The 18109-nt window shown below is 39.4% G+C and overlaps 2 protein-coding genes across 4 annotated transcripts; both read right to left on the bottom strand.

Moving 5' to 3' along the window:
• Positions 1–853: 853 nt before the first annotated feature.
• On the bottom strand, positions 854–13589 carry tpx2 (TPX2 microtubule nucleation factor). Of its 3 annotated transcripts, none has more exons than XM_076276416.1 (17): positions 13504–13589; positions 12540–12656; positions 12344–12445; positions 11405–11507; positions 11186–11248; positions 10664–10786; positions 10372–10478; positions 9894–10048; positions 9580–9757; positions 9323–9461; positions 7985–8201; positions 5839–5934; positions 5355–5522; positions 5090–5236; positions 4883–4994; positions 3516–3703; positions 854–1181 (listed from the first exon to the last, which is right to left on the bottom strand). In XM_076276416.1, exons 2-17 carry the CDS (start codon positions 12646–12648, stop codon positions 1071–1073), a joined length of 2118 nt encoding a protein of 705 aa, XP_076132531.1. In that variant the 5' UTR covers positions 12649–12656; positions 13504–13589; the 3' UTR covers positions 854–1070. The 3 variants fall into 3 exon arrangements, with proteins under 3 accessions (XP_076132531.1, XP_076132530.1, XP_076132533.1); XM_076276415.1 differs by having other exon boundaries at positions 12540–12692; positions 13504–13588; XM_076276418.1 differs by having other exon boundaries at positions 3516–3682; positions 12540–12692; positions 13504–13588.
• A 729-nt stretch (positions 13590–14318) lies between these two features.
• Positions 14319–17528, bottom strand: trappc6b (trafficking protein particle complex subunit 6B). The gene is made up of 6 exons (XM_076277030.1): positions 17146–17528; positions 16918–16985; positions 16517–16634; positions 16331–16414; positions 15255–15348; positions 14319–15028 (listed from the first exon to the last, which is right to left on the bottom strand). Exons 1-6 carry the CDS (start codon positions 17224–17226, stop codon positions 15000–15002), a joined length of 474 nt encoding a protein of 157 aa, XP_076133145.1. The 5' UTR covers positions 17227–17528; the 3' UTR covers positions 14319–14999.
• Between the last annotated feature and the right edge of the window lie 581 nt (positions 17529–18109).

Raw genomic sequence — 18109 nt, 5'->3', positions numbered from 1 at the left:
CAGGCACAGGCGCAGAAGAGGGAAGTGGAGAGAATGAGCCTCATGCAGTCCTCTCTGGAGTGAACAGGAGCAGTCAAGCTTAGATTCCACCTTTATCTGCTGGTGCTGGGGCCAGTGCACCAGAAATAGGCAACTCTGGAAAGGAGGGGCTTGCAAGGGTCTGGAGTCTTGAATAGTAACCGATAACAGAAATATGTGAAGCAGGCAGTGGAAACGTCAAACAGGCAGTGTTTTTTTCCAATATAATAATTTATAACCACACACAAATAATGATCCATGACCTATAAGAAGTATTTTTGGATATGAAAAATATTCATATTGTAAATTGTGAGTGACGTTAAGGAGACATTCCACTTATATACCAACTAAACATGTGTATCTGGTGCAGACCTTGCAAGCACAAGCCAAACAGTAACTTCAATGTATACTTATCCTACATTGATATACCTTTAAACCCCCACTGAGAGTTTCCCAAAATAAAACCTATACATAATTCTATATACCAAGAACACCACTATGTTTCCTTCAAGATAATGTTCAACAGACTGGCATGAGGTCATGTCAGAATTTTCTGGATCAGTAGATGTGGTTCATTCATACATTTTTTCTGTATTAAAAGATAACTATCCAACATGAAAATCCTTCAATCAATCACTGCACTTTCGGTTATCCCAGTTCTGTTTGCCATTCCTCATGACTGTAGGACACAAGTTGTAGCTTCTATAAAAGACCTACATCAGAAACAGAAAATCGTATTTGTAGCCCTTTTATTGCAAAGAACATATTGTTCATCAGAATGGGCGCCAGACAGGCCTTTTCACTACATACACACAGTGAAGAAACTCAAAGAAAGTGAGATGTGTGCATTTCCTTTATTTTGAAAGCAAAAAGACAAATAGAGTAAATATGGGGGGACAGTAAAACAGCATTAAAAATGAAATTGAAAAGATGTTCAGCCATCTGAAAAGACTGCTGAGGCTAATGTCTAAAACAGATAATGTAAAAGTATATACAATTTATAAAAAAGAAGTACATACGCAATAGTTAAGACAGTCGTAGTTTAAGTCAATTTACATGCGGAATCGGTCCGAAAAATTAGGAGATTGTGGAACAGTCAGTGGAAGCTCACTTTTCTTCACCTCCAATTGTTTGTAATGCCTGACTGGTTGTGCCTTGTGAACCTTTGGAAAAAAGAAAAGAAAAGAAGCTTACTTTAGAAATGAACACATTTTGCATTGCAAGAAGAATTCAGTCATTTTCAGTTACTTTGAATGCTTCAACATGTGATTAATTTTGTGACTCAAGAAATGGATCAACTTCATCAGCAACAAGAAGTCCACTAAGAATAAATTGTCTCTAGGGCCGTTTACAGGGCAGGGGAAGTTTGTTTACATTTTCTTTAGACGATTTTCATAGCATGTAAGCCTTATAATACTGTAAGCTATACCAGGCACTAATAGACATTATGTGCTCACCCTATGCTACCACTCTAAATTACGTATGTGCGTACTGCTCTACAGTAATTTAGAGTCTCGATCCCGCTCAAAAGTTTAGACAAAAATAGCCTAGATTTCATGTTTGTGGATTGTTGAAGTGTGGACTAATATATATATATAATATATATATATATATATATATATATATATATATATATATATATATATATATATATATATATATATAATATATATATATATATATATATATATATATATATAACTGCTCAACTGCGTTCGAGAAACCGGTAACCATGTTAGCAAAAATGAGACATGACAAGTAATCTGGAGGTCATGAAATGTTCAGTTTATCCAATAGGCTACGTCCAGAGTGTACTGTAGAGACTCGTATGCTAGTGCCCTGCAAACACATTTATTGGCTCCGATGCTGGCATGCAGCAAGATGGGCTATGGATGACACTAGGATTAGGCCATTTAAACTTCCTGGAGATGTGATTTGTTCATAATAAAAATGCCAGGCCATTACTCCCCATATTTGGGGGGGGGAAGGCTTCAGCTTACACAACAACAACGGCCAGCTAGGCTACAGCAAAATGAATTATAAGTTAGGCTATTAGCTGAATGAGTTGAGGTAGCCTTCACTGAATGAACAATTCCGCTAAAAATAGGCTTTAACTGGTTAAATTTCAATGGTATATTCATTTATCAAGTAGATGTTAATAATTACAAATGAAACCTACATAATGCAACATTTGATTTGTAACAGCTATTCAAATGTAGTGTATGGTCTATCTGAGGAGGATAGATTCATTTAGGTAGTGTGAATGTTTAGGTTACCTTCTCTGCACACAAGTAAAATAACAAAGGATTTAGCAAAGGTGTATCAGTGTGGGGAGAGTATTTGCTGCAGCCGCTATGCCATTTTAGTTAAACTAATTAGTGTTGCGATCATGCAGCAAAAAAGACTGCATATGGGTAGACGCTTTAGGTCCTGTAAACAAACTTCCAGAGGACGGCGAGATTGACCAGGGTCCTTCAATTCGAATGGAAACGCAAGGACTAAGAGGATCGAGTGAGCAGGTTCCGGAGGCCTCCTAGGTTTTACCCCGAATGCCCCTAATGGAAACTAGCTAGAGTTTCACCTGCTAATAACGATTTTAGCGGATTCCATTTTTTCGAACCACTTTACAGCACAGCACACAAAAATTTATTTTCCATCTTTTCTTTAATAGAATATTTTAACATAGAAATGTCCACTTCCCAATCTGCTAGATTAGCCCTAGTGTAGCCTACATGCAGTAAATAGTTTGAATATTTTTTTTTAAGTGGAGTAGAACTACTAGGCCTACTCTATACGTCACTGCTTGTTGACATCTTATCAGGCATGTTTGCTAAACTTTGATTCTTTTTAACGTTGCAATCAGTTAACCCCATTCAACTGCGCTTGTTTTTCAGCTCTGGGCACTACAGCAGGCGTAGAGACTGGCGGTACGCTGTTACCGTAATGAAATGACATCTTAGTAAATTCCACGCAATATGGCAAAGCACAGCACATAGAAAAACTCTGTATTAGCGCTTTCTTTGTACATCCAGCCCTGAGTGTTGGCCTTTGTTAGCTTCTTCAGACTTTGCAAACTCAGCTGGGTGAGTTGTTGTGCGGCGCGACAGTGCATTTGACCGGCATAAAAACGGCAAATCTCAGACTGACCGGCCGATTGCCAGTCATGGCTGATCACGTGAAAAACGGCCAATTCAGTCACCAGCCGATCAATCGGTGCATCTCTAAAACTCGCCTTTTGACAATTTCGGGACAAACTGCCTCTGGACTTGAACCAAATCTGAAGGCATGATTAGGTTATTGTGCAGTTTTAGTTTCATGTGAGCGAATGCATAAACTAAGCATAAATATACATGTCAGGATCCAAAAAAACTGTCACATAACTGAAGAACCATACAACTTACAGAAACAAATGTCAATCATTATAATCAGGCATGTAACGTTTCTCCCAACAAAAACACTGGCAGCACGCTTTGAAGGATTCAATCTGGAAAGCTCACCGATTCATGCCGCAGACGAGCCACCTGCTCGCGCTCCTGTTCTTCCTGCTCTCGGAGCTGGTCCTGCTCCTGGAGGGCTCGGAGCGCCTCCCTTTCACTCTTCTCTCGTTCAAAGTCCTCCCGCTCCTTGGCCCGTCGCTCGGTGCTCAGTTGAAATCCCTCAGTAGCTACAGAATTAGTGGTATTGTCTTCAGAAAATGGCAATAGTAGAATGAGGAGAAGGATTGAAAAGGAAGCAAGGAAGCAGGAGCGTGGCAAGGTGGGTGGATAAAGATTGAAATTAAAGGGGGGGAGCAAAAAAAAATGACAGAGCATGGCGAGCGTTAACAGAGCATTTGAGGACACCATGGTGGATTTGGTGCCTCTTAAAGTGTAAGTTCAGTGTAAATTGACCCATAGTCCTGTTGTTCAAGCTCATCACATGCAGCCCATAGAAAAAAGAATGAGACAATTTGGGACAACATAGGCCAAATTATGGACAGGCAGCTTAAAGCAGACCCATGGGGCAATGGGGAGTTACTTTCAGTTTCCGTTTTGATGCCCTATGGGTCTGCTTTAAGCTGCCTGTCCATAACTTGGCCTACGTTGTTCCAAATTCTCTCATTCCTTTTCCGATAGGCTGCATGTGGTGAGGTTATACAACAAGGTTATGGGTCAATTTACACTGAACTTACACTTTAAATACCAACACTGACCCTGGGGTCCATTACATGCAAGTGTACTTTAGCATTGATTATTTAACGATTGATATCGATATCAACTGACAAAGATGTGCCTGGATATCCACTTACAATTTAACTCCAGAAATGGCCAACTTTTAATTTATGTACAACATGCAATTGTTGCAGGCTTCATGCATTATCTACCCACAAATTATGTCAACTACAACTACCATTTTTTACAACTTGTAAGTGTAAATCAAGTTTCTCGGCCAAGTATACTTGCGTATACAAGGAATTTGGTCTCTGCATTTATCCCAGCCGTGAAGTAGTGAACACACAGAACACAAAGTGAGGTGAAGCACACACTAACCTGGAGCAGGGAGCTGCCTTGCTACAGCGGCGCTCGGAGAGCAGTGAGGGGTTAAGTGCCTTGCTCAAGGGCATTTCAGCCGTTCCTACTGGCCGGGGATCGAACCAGTAACCCTCCAGTTACAAGCCCAAAGCCCTAACCAGTAGGCCACGACTGCCCCTAACTTGATGCTAGTGCCTGCATTTAGCCTCCTCTAGCTCAATTTGTCAAATTCAAAATACAAAAACTAAATTTTGTTTTGCTTTTAATCACAGTTGGCTAATCATTCCAGGCACTAAGCACATGAGGGGGGATGAGGGTTGGGATTTGTGCTTCTGCTAGCAGGTGCTACTTACCCAAGATGCTTCTGTTCTCCTTCTTGGGGACAAATGGCTCTTTATGTGTAACTGTGTTTGGTCGTGCCTTAAAGCTGGCAGCCTCAGCCTGTTGTTTTAGCTCTTCCTTCATCTGCCATAAAGTGGGTAGTGGTCAGAGGCCTGAGCAAATTATCTTTTTACAGGAGAAACAATGCAGAAAGCAGTGTACACATAATGGCACCTCACCATTCTCTCCCAACGGTCACTCTTGGTTGCTCCCCGCTCATCGATCTGAAGCCTGAAAGGCTCGGGTTTAGTGGGCTCCACCACCTTCTTCTCAGGAAGGCTGATCTCACTGAAGTCTGGAAGTGGTGTGGCCTTGAACTCATGACACTGCAAAATACAACAAAAGTCAAGCTCAACCTGAAGCCCGTTTCGTAAGGACTGCACCAAGTAAACCATTTTCCATGTGAACTTCTGAAAAAAGCTTTAAATCAACATTTAACAGTACCTCCTCCTTACGAAGCTCTTCAAGTTTTTTCTCCTTCATTGCCCTCCTTTCACGTTCCCGCTCCTCAAAAGAAAAGGGGCACATCTCTACAGCACTTTTTGCAGTAAGCTTAGGCTGGAAAGGTACAGAATGTGGCACAGGGACAGCCTTGATGCGTACAGGTTTAACCTATAAAAGAAGAATTGATCTATTTTAGTCAATGAAAAATGCTGGGAATAAAGGCCTATTCACACCAAGAACGATAATGATAACTATAACCATAACGATAAAAGCGATCACACTGAACAACGATAAACAAAGTCTCTCCTTGTGTTAATGAATGTGAGGTTCAAATTCTATGGGTTCTGATTGGCTATTAGCTTTTTATCGTTCTGAAAATCGCTCTGAAAGTGATCCCCAACGATATCGTTCTTCATGTCGTTATCGTTCTTGGTGTGAATGGGCCTTAAGCATTGAGATGGCACTGCAAACCAGGTGTTCCCACCTCTTCAATTTGGCGCTCCACACGGACACGGTTTTTCAGAGCAAAAGCTGGAGATTCTGGTACTGTTGGAGCTGCCACTCGCTTCTCTGGGACACCCTAAAAATGAAATGCAGAGGACATTTCAGAGGTAGAAGTTAAAACCCCATGACAGTTCTGCCCAGGTCTGCTTGAGACATTTGACTTTATCAAAGGAAATAAAAAAATTAGAAAAAAGCTAGATACTGAAAAGGCATAGTGATGTCGCAGTTAGTCACTGCTTAGAATGCGGTCAACATGGTTAGATCAGGGATTAAAGTGAAAAAAAATCGTTTGACTGAACTTTTATCAGGCCATAAGTCATACGTTGTTCTTATCTACCTATAGAGATAGCACCCCTTTTGCGGTCGCGACCTATTGGTTTTTAATGTACAAAAAGATGCAAACAGCAAAGTAAAGGGAGTATTCGCCTTATTCACACGGCGGCCATTGTTTAAACCAAAACGAGGCTACAGGGTACACTTACTATATAATTAATGCCACCTACAGGTGAATGCATAACATAACAATCCTATGGTTTGTGTACCCTGTAGCCTCGTTTTAGCCGCCAATGGCCGCCATGTGAATAAGGCGAATTGAGAGTGTTCTTGATTGAGATTGAGTTTTCCTGATGAACAAAAATATATTTTAGTACCATCCCTGACCATTGCTGATTAGCCATTGCTGTTCTTTTCTACTGCAGCAATATTGTAGAAAGGCTTTAACACACTCTTATTTAATTACTTCAGGCCAAAAGTGTTTAAAGGGGAGATTTTTTTCTTGTTAATATGCAATTCAACACCAAGTAAAATCTATAAAATCAAGTTTGCAAGACTTCCCATTTCCTCATCAAAGTAATGAATCAGAACATTCTAGATATTGTTCATATTTCCATTTGTTGCCTCATCCGCATTTAAATTACCATTTAAAACATGGTAATTTTGAGTTTTACAGACAACTCAGTTTTCCAATGAGCAGCAACACTGTGTGTGCTCATGCAGGAGGTCTGCACATTTGATAACGACAATCTGGAGACGGTGCTTTCGTCTTCAGCAACAGATTGTATAAGGTTGACAAGAGGTTGCGATATGGTGAGGGACAGGTCGTGTTGCGCTATGAAAGAACATGCGTAGCCTACTTTCTAAACGTAAAAACGGTCAGCCATAGATAAACGTAGCCTACCTCTGTCGTGGTGGCTAGTTGCACCAGGTAGGGAAGATGTCCTGAAGTGCACGAACGTTAACCTTATGGCTTCTGATTGGTGGCGTGCTAAAAACATTTTCCTATTGCATCCATAAACAATTTTCTTGCAGCGAACCGCGCAAAAGCAAACCCCTGGCACTTTAATTTCTTTACACCATGGCTTGTTAGTTCTCCCCCGTTTCCAACAGCTGCCCATCTCCATTTAATTTTTAACTTTTGACGCCTTCCCTTAGCAACAATGCATCCATGACAGCTAGTGGCCTTGCCAAATAGACGCACACAAATCATGACGCCAATATGCAAGGTTCTGGTAGGCCTACTGGTTATGGTTTTGTGCTATAAATTAATAATATTTTATAGCAAAGTTTTAAGTTGACTATTTTAATTGTATGGTTATTTTTTGTCAACATACACTCACAACCTACTGTCGTTAAAAGTGAGGCCTAAGCAAAATAGGCTACAAGGCTGTCTGTGCGGATCTGCATCGATCTCAAATATGACATTTCTAAAATCAAATTGATGGAAATCCGTCCTATGACGGAGAACTTTAATCCTTGGGTTAGATACCAGACTGTTGGAAAGCATAACTTACCTAACTACCTAACTTTATCATTGTTCATTTTCTTCGCGTTTTGTTATTGCTTGGAGCAGACATGCATCGATGTAGTCACCTCGACCCAACAGAATTCTGTCTCTTCCTTGGATACCTTTTTTTGGGTGTGCATAGTGTGACTCAACTAAATGCATTGTGTGAGTGTGTGGTGAAAAAAAAAGAAGTGTAACACAATCAACCCCACCCCCCCCCAAAAAATAAAACTCTTCGCATCTCAATCTTCGATTTACACAAGTTAGCAAAACCGTTGTGAAAAAAAAAAAAAAAAAGCACGCCGTTTGAATCCCTGTGCCAACTGAGACATATAATACATACCACCACCTCCTCCAGGATTTTCACTGGCAGAGGTTTGGAGTGAAAGGTGTAGTCTTCAGCTTCCTTTGGCTTTTTACTGGCCTGCCTCTCCTGCAGGCGTTTCTCAATCTCCAAATGGAACCCCTCCGGTTGCGTGACTCCCTTAGCTGATGGCTTCCTGGGCACCACAGCAGCCTCCAGTATTTTTCGATTGAGCTCAAGGGCTTTGAACTTAAACCTGAAAGAAATGGTGAAAGCGAAACTAAGGATCATTCCCACAATATACAAATTCTTCAGGAGGACTCCTGGCAATTTTCCATGTTCCAATAGTTGCTTTCAGACATACTGTAAATCCTCAAATTATGGCCGAGATTCTATTTGTAGCCAGACCTCAGATAATAAGTGGGAGTGTGGTCGATTCAGACAAATAAAGGCCGGCCACCAAATACACGCCAGGGTAATAATTGCCTACCAGTAGGGTTATCAGTCCACGAGAACTATAAGACATTGTTTCAATTTAACTCAATGAAATAAAAGACCTCTTCTTAATATTTGATATTGTTGGTTGGTTTAATAGCCTATTGTCTCCAACACGTCGATCTAAAGCCCGTCTCAAGCCGCCCCCTTTTGAGCTTGCCAGAGGCTGAAGCAGTACTACATTTAAACACAATTGTTGCCTCGAGGCATTCCAGCCTACGAATGTAATAAAAAGTAAATCATGCATAATTAAAACACAACTCTATTTAGGCTACTTGGCTACGCAATAAGGTTTGCATTAGAGCACAGTGCACATGAATGAAAGCGGCTGCCTTGTCTTGCAATAAAAAGCGGTTGGAAATCCCAACACTCTTTCAACGACAATGAACCTTAATAGTGAACCATCAAATACCCCGCAGATTTCAGTGCCCATCAGTCCCAAGATTTAGCAATATAATTAAACAGTCCAAAAGTAAATTAAATCCCAAACCAAATCGAAAATCTTCTGCTTTTGATAGCCTACCGGTATGTCTCACAATAAAAACGCACAATGTAAGATATAAAGGCTTGCCTCGAATACAATCCTGCCCCAATAAGTAAATAAGAAAATAAAATTTGAGGATTTACGGTAGGTGTAAGTCCACATGTTCTACTCATGTGAGTGTTCAACCACATTCAACCTGTTCCAACCACGCGGAGATTCTGTTCATGTGCGTCGTTGTCATTCACACATAACGTCTGCATGTTAGCATCATATCTGAATCACCCAAAGGGTCGGAACTCTGTTCGACAAAGAGCCGCATATACTGCGGACGACATGTCTGAAGGCAGCTAATGAGAAACAAAAGACTAATGAGAGTGTGTGTGACTGGATTCACATACTGCTGAATCTTCTCCAGCTCTTCAGCCTCAATCTCAGCCGTACTCTTCATAACCTGGGGACGACTCCTCGAGCGGGTCATCAGCTGAGGGGTCATTGGGTGCGTAACCTTTGGCCGCTCAGCCTTCACTGGTGAGGGACCTGGGAGTCAGGAAAGAGTTCATAGACAAAAGTGAGTCTTCATACGGAGATGCTCAACCTGAAGGACTAGTGTAATATATGGCAAACAGAGGGCTTTAGCAACAACTTAATGAAATACCTCTCTCTTGACTTTGGCGACTGCGTAAGTGATAGCGCACTGGTGTGCGTTTCTGGAACTGTTCAATCTGCTGTGCTATAGACACATAACTAGCAGACTCCTCATGCTTTCGTTTGCCACCACGAGATAGATTGAATGGTTTGGGAACAGTCGTCCCCCCCTTTGGTGGTGCCTTTACCTATGATAAGGACAACCAAATAGTATAGATTATCAATTCTCTCGCTCACTCACTCTCTCTCTCTCTCATTCATATATATATAAAATAATAACATTACAGGACAAGTACAATAATGTTAATAAAGAGTTGCATTTACAGGTGAAGTTTGGTGCTTCCGGAGCTGGGAATTGAAATCCACCTCTGTGTAGGTGGAAGTGGAAACTGTGGCGCTGCGTTTTGACCGTGCATCTGAGCGGAAGTGGAACTCTTTTGGTATTGTAGTGGAGAGAACTTGTTTCTTCACGGGCTGACCTTTGGGAACCAACAAAACACTGTTTATACCTCAGTGGTCTCATATACCAGTGTAGTGGACACACACGCATTGTGGAGGTAGACAGAATTGCTGATATGCAGTTTGATAACAAAGAAAGGGGGGAACTCGAGAATGCCTTACACGTGGTACCCTAACAGGAGTCAATTTGTACAGCTATTACAGCATGATAGGCCAAGCAAAACCAAAAAGGGAAAATCAGATGTCATTGGAAAAGACTGGGTTAGGTCGCCCTGCCATTCAAACCCCTGTCCCGTCTCAAATATTCAGATTTCAGATAAGGGGGTAAAGACATTGTACTCACTGCCAGCCAGGGCTGCTTTGTAGCTGGCCTCGTTCCGGCGTCGCTGCTCAGCCACCTCATGTTGGAGAGCTTCAATGCGTTCCATCTCCTGTTGCTCAGTGCTCCTCCTAACACGGAAATAGTCCAACAAGCAGTTATCTTATATTATTTATTTGTGCTTTTGTACAATGTCTCTGAGATTAGGTCATGTAGACAGCATCATGCTTTGATTTGAAAAATAAAAAAATAAACAAACTCTGGCTGTTGGCATAATGAAGGAATAATGAAAAGGAATAAATAATGCTTTGCTCACTGCTTGGCAGAAGTAGCAGAGGCAGCAGAAGTCTGGGCCTTAGCTGTGGAAGCTGCAGACTTTTGACTAAGTCTGTGACTGCTCCTTACAACTCGTCTCTGCCTCTGTGTGTAGGAGGAGCTCCTGTCAAAATACCAAGTGAGGTCAAACACAACAGGTAGCATGTTAATATCAGTATCCTTAAATCAAGCTGGTCCTTCCCAAAGTGTTTAAACAGCTCACCTCACCCACCAAACACCTTGAAAAAAGATGGTCTTTAAAGAATGCACAAGCAACCTTAATGGTTAAATGTGACCATCACCTTGGTGAACCTTTTGAACCCTTCCTACGCAATTGAACTTCCGATCATGTGCCCAACAAAACATCCAGATATATTTTTCAAACACACATTTTACCTCCAGTGATGAAACGTTCTTTTAGGTGTTGGTACAACTCTGCAAAGCAGTATACTTATTCACATCTCTAAAACTGAAAAATGGTGCTATATAAAACACATTTCTGAAATTAAAACTGATAACTGACCTTCTCTGTTTCTTAACTGGTGGAGTTGCAACCTTCACCTCTGCTACAGGTCGCTTGGACACTCTGTTGAGCAATGGTGTCAAATTTTAGATAACAGACAACTACATGTTTGAACTTTGAAACAAACAAAAAAAACTCTCATCATGCAATGACACAGTTCAATATCTTGTAATATAGGCCAGTAATACATAGAAGTAGTGTTTTGAATCTCAACTGTACCTGCGTGGTTGAGCCTTTGTTTGGGTGGGAGCAGCCGCTGCTGGCTTACCCATGCCCCATGAAAGAACAATGTTTGATGGTGCAATGTTCTCAACAGCATCCTCTGCAAGCAAAGCAATCAGCACATTACTATTCAGTAGTCATTTAGTTCTCGCCCCATGCGCTCACTGCATTTTGTACAGTACTTGCTACCTTCTCACTAGCACCTCTTGAGGTATTAAGTAGTACTGTGCATCTCTTGCTAATTAAGTTTTATTGATATCTGGGTAACACAGTGCATAGCAGGAGTCGGCATGAGTAGGGTTGTAATATTCATCATTTTGAAACAATAGCATAATCAGCAAATGTGAAAGCTACAATTAATTGTGCAACTTGTGACTACTTTGTGAGTATTTCCAGTTTACCAGAAGTAATGTACAAACAAGCAAACAAATGGACGATCACTAAGTATTTGTTATGTCATGAAACAATAATGAAGAGGTGGTAACATTTGAAAAAGCACCACAGGTATCGGTATCATGAATGTACTGCAAAAAAGGCCAGAAGAAGTAATGCCGTCTTGGCCTTATAGAACTGAAGCGTGACTTTCAAAAGTTAAATAGCAAATGAAATCGCAATATCCATCAACAACAAAAAAAAAAATTCACAATGAGATTTTCCCTAAATCCTCCAGCAGCCCTACACATGAGGTCAAAACATCACAAAACAAACATTATTTATTCACTTTGTCATTTGCATTCAATTTTTCAAAATACACAATGATTTGCACCAAAGGATAAATGGGGAAATGGTTATGAACCATAGGCCTAAAGGGCCCCCACATTACTCACTGTGGCAATTGAGTGAATCATTGGATGGATTTAACTTCATATTTTAACAAGAATTTCAAGGAGGCAGCAACTGGACAGGTCATTTTTTTGAAAATGGGACGGGACACACCTTTATCAGAGCTCCCCTCTTTTTCCTTGGGTGGAGGAGAAGTCAGATCTTGTATGATCTCTCCATCTTCCTGTTGTTCGACAGTAGAGTCCTTAGAGCAATCTAGTAGAAGGAAATGGCAAACAAAACACTATTAATAGGCATAACATCCTACAGTTAATGATGACCGAGTTACTTCCATTATTCAAGCACTCACCAAACCACTGGTCAGCCTGATCATCCGGTTGAAGGGATTTGAAATCCAAAATATGCGTTGGAGCATCAAATTCATAAAGGTCCGTAGAGCCAGCAGGCTGCACGTCCATCTCGGAACCTAATGTAGTCTAAAGTTATTCCAAAAGGCGATTTCCTAGGTTGTAACCAACATGTAATATTATTGAAACACAAACAAGTGAGGTACAAATATTATCTTTTTCAAAAATCAAGTTCATGTCGTGTCCACAGAACCACAATGTATAAAAGCGAAAGACTCTGCGACTGTGTTCAGAAAGAATGTTAGTTTCCACATATTTCACGTTAAAACCTCGTAAAGAATTCCAATCCTAACTTTAGCTTCAACGGAGTGGTTCAAACGGCTCCAAATACTGTAATGATGGTCGTTAACGTTTTAGTTTAGATATGTTGTTATTTCAGACTTCTAGGCTAAACAGTTATGAGTCATCATCAACGTTAACGATAATATATAAAACGATATGTAGTTATTCATCATTATGCTAACGTTAACGTTAGCTATCTTTAGCTGTGTGTTAGCCATTTCAGCAACATGCAACGCACAACCTATTCGCTAACGTTAAGAAGTTAAGTTAACGTTAACAACACAACACGTTAGCCATTAAATACAAATGGACTGCTACAGAGGACACTAACAGTAAATTAAACCGAATAGCTAGATAAAACCTTAATAACTAAGGTCCACAGCTCATGTTAAAGATTATGTTGAAAAGACTAAACAACGTTAAGTTAACATTAACGTTAACGTACGTTAACGTCACTGGTCGACTAGCGAGGTCTTCCTAATCGCATTGCTAGCCAAATTCATCTAACTATCAACTAACGTTACCCAACATAAACTGTAGTTATTTTTCAAAGCTAGCGTCTTCTTTCTTACTAGTTACCCAAATTTACTCATAGAACTCGTAAACTATATATCCAGTACTTACGGATAATTAAACTGGAGATGTCCTCCCTCTTACAGACACAACTGAAACGTTGTTGACGGAGAACTCTGCAAAATCCAAATTGCAGCGCCGTTGCATTGACGTTTAAAATTCTTCAAATCATCCAATGGCATCGTACTTGGAAAATTCTTTCATTTTTCATTGGACGTCATTTGGTGACGTACCCGGATGATGCATAGATCATGTGACCACTAGGCACCAAGGCACCTGGGTCAGGGCTGTAAAAGATAGCACATTTTCAGTAATGTGTTTGTTTTTTTTTGCACTGTCGGACCGGTGTAAGTTGATATTGTCAAATTTTTATTAACTTCTGTCTCGTCTACTTCATATTTTCAGAAGAACCGACATCATCAATAAGTTTGGGACTTTCACTGTAGGCTATTCTCAAGCAGCCAAGATTCACAACTCCAACTCAATCTTAAAGTAAGTCCTGTAACACTGTTCATAAGTCTCTGATCTTTAACCCTGATCTGCATCATCCATATAGACTGTATAAAATAAGCACCATCACACCCATTCTCATGCAACCTCACTGCAGTGGACACATGCCACCCCCTGTCAACTCCTCTCAGATGTGCAGTCTGCTTCATCTAACTGTGACCATACATTTAAGAACATTTTGTTATTCAAAGACCTGTGCTTCAGGAATGGGAGTTTCATTCCGATGAATGTTGATTCCATTGCTTATGAATGGACCATGATAAATTTACCAAATAAAAATATACTGCTCAAAAAAATTAAACACTTCACTACACTGGATCGGTACTCTGACACTGTTTGGCTCTGAGCACAAGTAAAACTTTTTAGGCAAGTGTTTTATTTTGCAAGAACTGTCAGACATTCTGTGAATGTAGCTTGAGAATGGAGAAAAGGGTGGAAAGTTTCAAAAGATGTGTTTTAACAATTGTGGAAAACTGTGTTCCTTATTTTTTTTGAGCAGTTTAATACATATAAATAAATGTCACAACGTCATGGGCTTTTCTGGTCTGGAATGGGTTCTATTAACACATGCAATGCATTGCAACTGCACAAATCAACACAGAGCATACAGTGCATTCTGGTAAAATAAGGATTATCAGGATGAACCTTAGTAGCACATAATAGCACATAAACAGAAATGCATAATTATTTAATTACATGATGAAAGAATTAATATGCTGTATATGAATGTGTACATTATTAAGACCATTAAAATAACCATTCCTAACTTTGTGCAATCATAGGCCTTTAGTGGATACTCAGTGCAAACATAATTACACATGTCGATAATCAGTTGACTGTAATCCTAACAATAAACTTCATGATCCATAATTGATTAGAGTTAATGTTACAAGAAAACATACTGAAAGACAGACACTTAACTGATCATAACATTAATTTCATGCAGGGATACTTCAAGTTTCCCTTTTAAAATCAACAGAAAAGGCAACAAGGATGATCAATATATCTGTGGATATTGGATGGAGTGTCCACTTTGTTTACTTCTGAATCATGACCTGAAATTTACCTGAAAAAAAAAGAAAGACAGACTGTCAGTAGTGCTGAAGCTGAAACTAGCAGTTTTCCATCTGCAGTTTGTGATTTATGACAGAAGCATTTTTAGTGTTTATTTTTTGCCTTCCTAAAAAACTGTTTCTTGGGAATTTGTATAGCAAACGTCTTAGTGACCACACCACACAGCACTGATATATGATAAATCACTGACAACACAAGGGAACAAGAGAAACACTTACATGCAGGCATGATAGAGACTTCTGCTGTGACAATACTTTTCACTCCAAGGTTGGAGAGCCCCCCTCTCACCAGGCCACAAGTGAATGCTAGATACTATAAGGGTGAGATAAATCAGAGTATTCAGGACAAGACCACCGATGCGAGGTCCCTTAAAAAATATAAACTTTCCTTTCATATTTGGTCTTTAAATATACTTATGTTCACAGCATTGTAACTAATGCTTTAGGCATTAATGAAAAGAGATACATATGACCGTAGTCAGAGCTTCATTTGAAAATACATTACACCAGGTTTGCATTTATCATTTATTCACGTGTATGGAATAAAATGACGGGAGCTTCCTACACCCTCAGAACTGCAAGGTCCTAGACGTCATTATTTAAAAAACGTAGACACATAATTTAAAATGAGTATGGAACACATTTAATGATGAACTAAACATAAAATGTCTCAGAGGACTTCAGTATACAGTATTTTAAAATATACATATATTTAAAAAGTGGAATCCATGCAAAAATACTTAAAAAACAATTATTTAATAAATATTTCAGGAAAATATAAGTTCATAAAATGAATTTTATATTTCAGTAGGCTATGGTCACTGTTTTCACTACATTCGTTTGAATCATTTGCAATAAATTTAGTCATGGATTATTAAAATTTTAAATGTTCAAAATATTTTTTTTCCAAATGTTTGAATTTTGTATGTGTTAATCAGTTCCAAAGTTTAATAAGTTAGACACTGATGGCACAGTAGTCTGTTTTAAGTCTTTTTTTCTAAACTAAAAATGCTTTGTGCTGGTTAGGGGGTACATGGCTGAAAAAATATTTTACAGGGGGTACATCACTGAAAAAAGGTTGAGAACCACTGCTTTAGGTTGATCTTTACCTTGATCAGCTCATAAGAGGCATTTTCCACACAAACCACAGCCTCTCTGTGGCCATATTGGCTTTGACAAGGTCTCAGGAAAGCAACACTAAATGTTCAGAATCAGTATACAATCTGAACATACTTTTTCTGTACACGTTCAATAGGCCTAGATGTTGGTTTTTAACACATTGTTCAACTCCTCACCTTTGGAGCATGTTCCAGATGCTGTTTACCTGCAGACAACTGTGTAAGTAGACGGAATTTGTTGTCTTGAAGTACATAAATACCCTAACAAAAAACAAAAACTGTCAACAGGGTAAAGATTAAATTTTGAACCTGAAGGTGTACCTTCAGTACACAACTAAGAGTGAAAGGATGTTTGATCCATACCTGGTGGTTTGTCCTCAGGTTGTCAATTTGCTTTTTAAAAACACTGGTCCAAAAGTCCTTGCAAATGAACTTCATGATGTCAAGTTCATCTTTGAAGCGTGCAGTATCTTTTGTAAATCTGAAATAAGACAGTTTTGTCACTTTGCCTTGCCTACATCTATGAAATTTAATATGAAGCAAGTAAAAGTTTTGTAAGAAAGTGGACTGCAACTCCTACAGCATATTCAATTGAGTCAGAAGAATAGTCCTGGTTGCGTTTCAACTAATTCACATTGTGCAATATAACGAGGTAAATCCACGTTTATTTTTCAATTCCTAGTCCCTCTTCACATTCGCAGCTGCCTCACTTCAGTAGGCCATTAGACATAAACTGTTACTAGCCTACTGGTCTGTCATGATACCTTTCTATGAGTCCTTGTCCGACTCTAAATCCCATGTTTTCCAGTTTGGTAATGCATCTCCCATTTTCCTGCAGAACGCAAAGTTTCAAACATAGTTTAAAATGATTAATATTACCAGGGAGCATTATGATTCGTTTAGTTTGCACAAATCATACGATTATCATCATGAAATACAAGTAATCTACAGGAATGTCCTAAATAGCAGAAATGTTTTAATATCAACCTTACCATCTCTCCACTCTCGGCTGATTTGTACACATATTGAATGACTTCATTGTGAAGAAACTGGAATAGAGCTTCATCTGCCATTCCGAAAGAACACCAAACAACAACGCTTTTCTAAATTATTCATAAATAATATGTTTTCTGAGTATACCTTTCTACTCTTTTCTACATAGCAAACTTAATCAATGACATGTCGTTAGCGGATAATTCTGGAAATGGCTAGCTAACGTTAATTATCAGTTGACATTCTTGACAATACCGATTTAAAAGAGTACATCGACGGCACAGCTTAATAAGTCTTCCAGTTAAAACAGCACTTTAGAAAAAAAATGTTACCGACGTGTAAAACGAGCAAATGCTATGCTATCATATTTGCCACTGCCACAAATCATTTGACAACACAGGCCCTTCGCAGCTTCCGTAAATGTTTTAGCTGCCTATGTCGTTGCCTGTCTGTATATTAGTGCGGATCATCAGAGAATGTCTAAAGACGGGCTCTGGGATCATGTTCAAACCTGAATGAAAGTGAGCTATTTTATATTGTGGATTGATGATGTGATTGTGCATCACTTGCCTGAATAGTAGTAGGCCTACCATTTGAATTATACTATAATCGATCAATTTACGTAGACAAAGCGGAAGTAGCTAAAATACCCCTGAGCCTAAAACAGAAAAAAGGAAGACATGGTAAAACCAGACCATAAACAATGAAAGGGTAAAACAGTATTTGTAAATTACAATAAAATGGTTGAAGGGATGAAAAGTTTCAATCAATGTTTTTCAGGCCTTTTAGTGCGTAAACTAGGCTATGCCATTATTTCCTGTGAGTGCATAGACCTTTTATCAAACTTGAGAGGTCTCCAAGGTGTAGCACTAGCAACTTAATATGCAAAATAGGACAGGGCTGTTTTTCCCCCCGTGCTTTATGCTGACCCATGGTCTTGGATACATTCTATAAACTATATTA

This window comes from Alosa pseudoharengus, unplaced genomic scaffold (assembly GCF_046254945.1).
Source record: "Alosa pseudoharengus isolate Yale_2024_CS ecotype anadromous, Long Island Sound unplaced genomic scaffold, YU_APseudo_1.1 YU_APseudo_1.1_scf_9, whole genome shotgun sequence".
In the NCBI taxonomy this organism is placed as follows: Eukaryota; Metazoa; Chordata; class Actinopteri; order Clupeiformes; family Clupeidae; genus Alosa; species Alosa pseudoharengus.
Note: the sequence above shows the minus strand (reverse complement) of the source record. Positions and strands in the feature narration are given on the sequence as shown.

Excerpts from the sequence above, each read along its gene's own strand:
- trappc6b (XM_076277030.1), bottom strand. The coding sequence starts at position 17,226 with ATGGCAGATGAAGCTCTATTCCAGTTTCTTCACAATGAAGTCATTCAA. Across the intron at positions 16,635-16,917 it reads GGACAAGGACTCATAGAAAG|ATTTACAAAAGATACTGCAC; the intron begins GTATCATGACAG and ends GTCTTATTTCAG. Across the intron at positions 15,349-16,330 it reads ATCTGGAACATGCTCCAAAG|TATCTAGCATTCACTTGTGG; the intron begins GTGAGGAGTTGA and ends TCACCCTTATAG.
- tpx2 (XM_076276416.1), bottom strand. The coding sequence starts at position 12,648 with ATGGACGTGCAGCCTGCTGGCTCTACGGACCTTTATGAATTTGATGCT. Across the intron at positions 10,479-10,663 it reads TCTGCTACTTCTGCCAAGCA|GAGGAGCACTGAGCAACAGG; the intron begins GTGAGCAAAGCA and ends TTTCCGTGTTAG. Across the intron at positions 5,523-5,838 it reads TGGAGCGCCAAATTGAAGAG|GTTAAACCTGTACGCATCAA; the intron begins GTGGGAACACCT and ends CTTCTTTTATAG.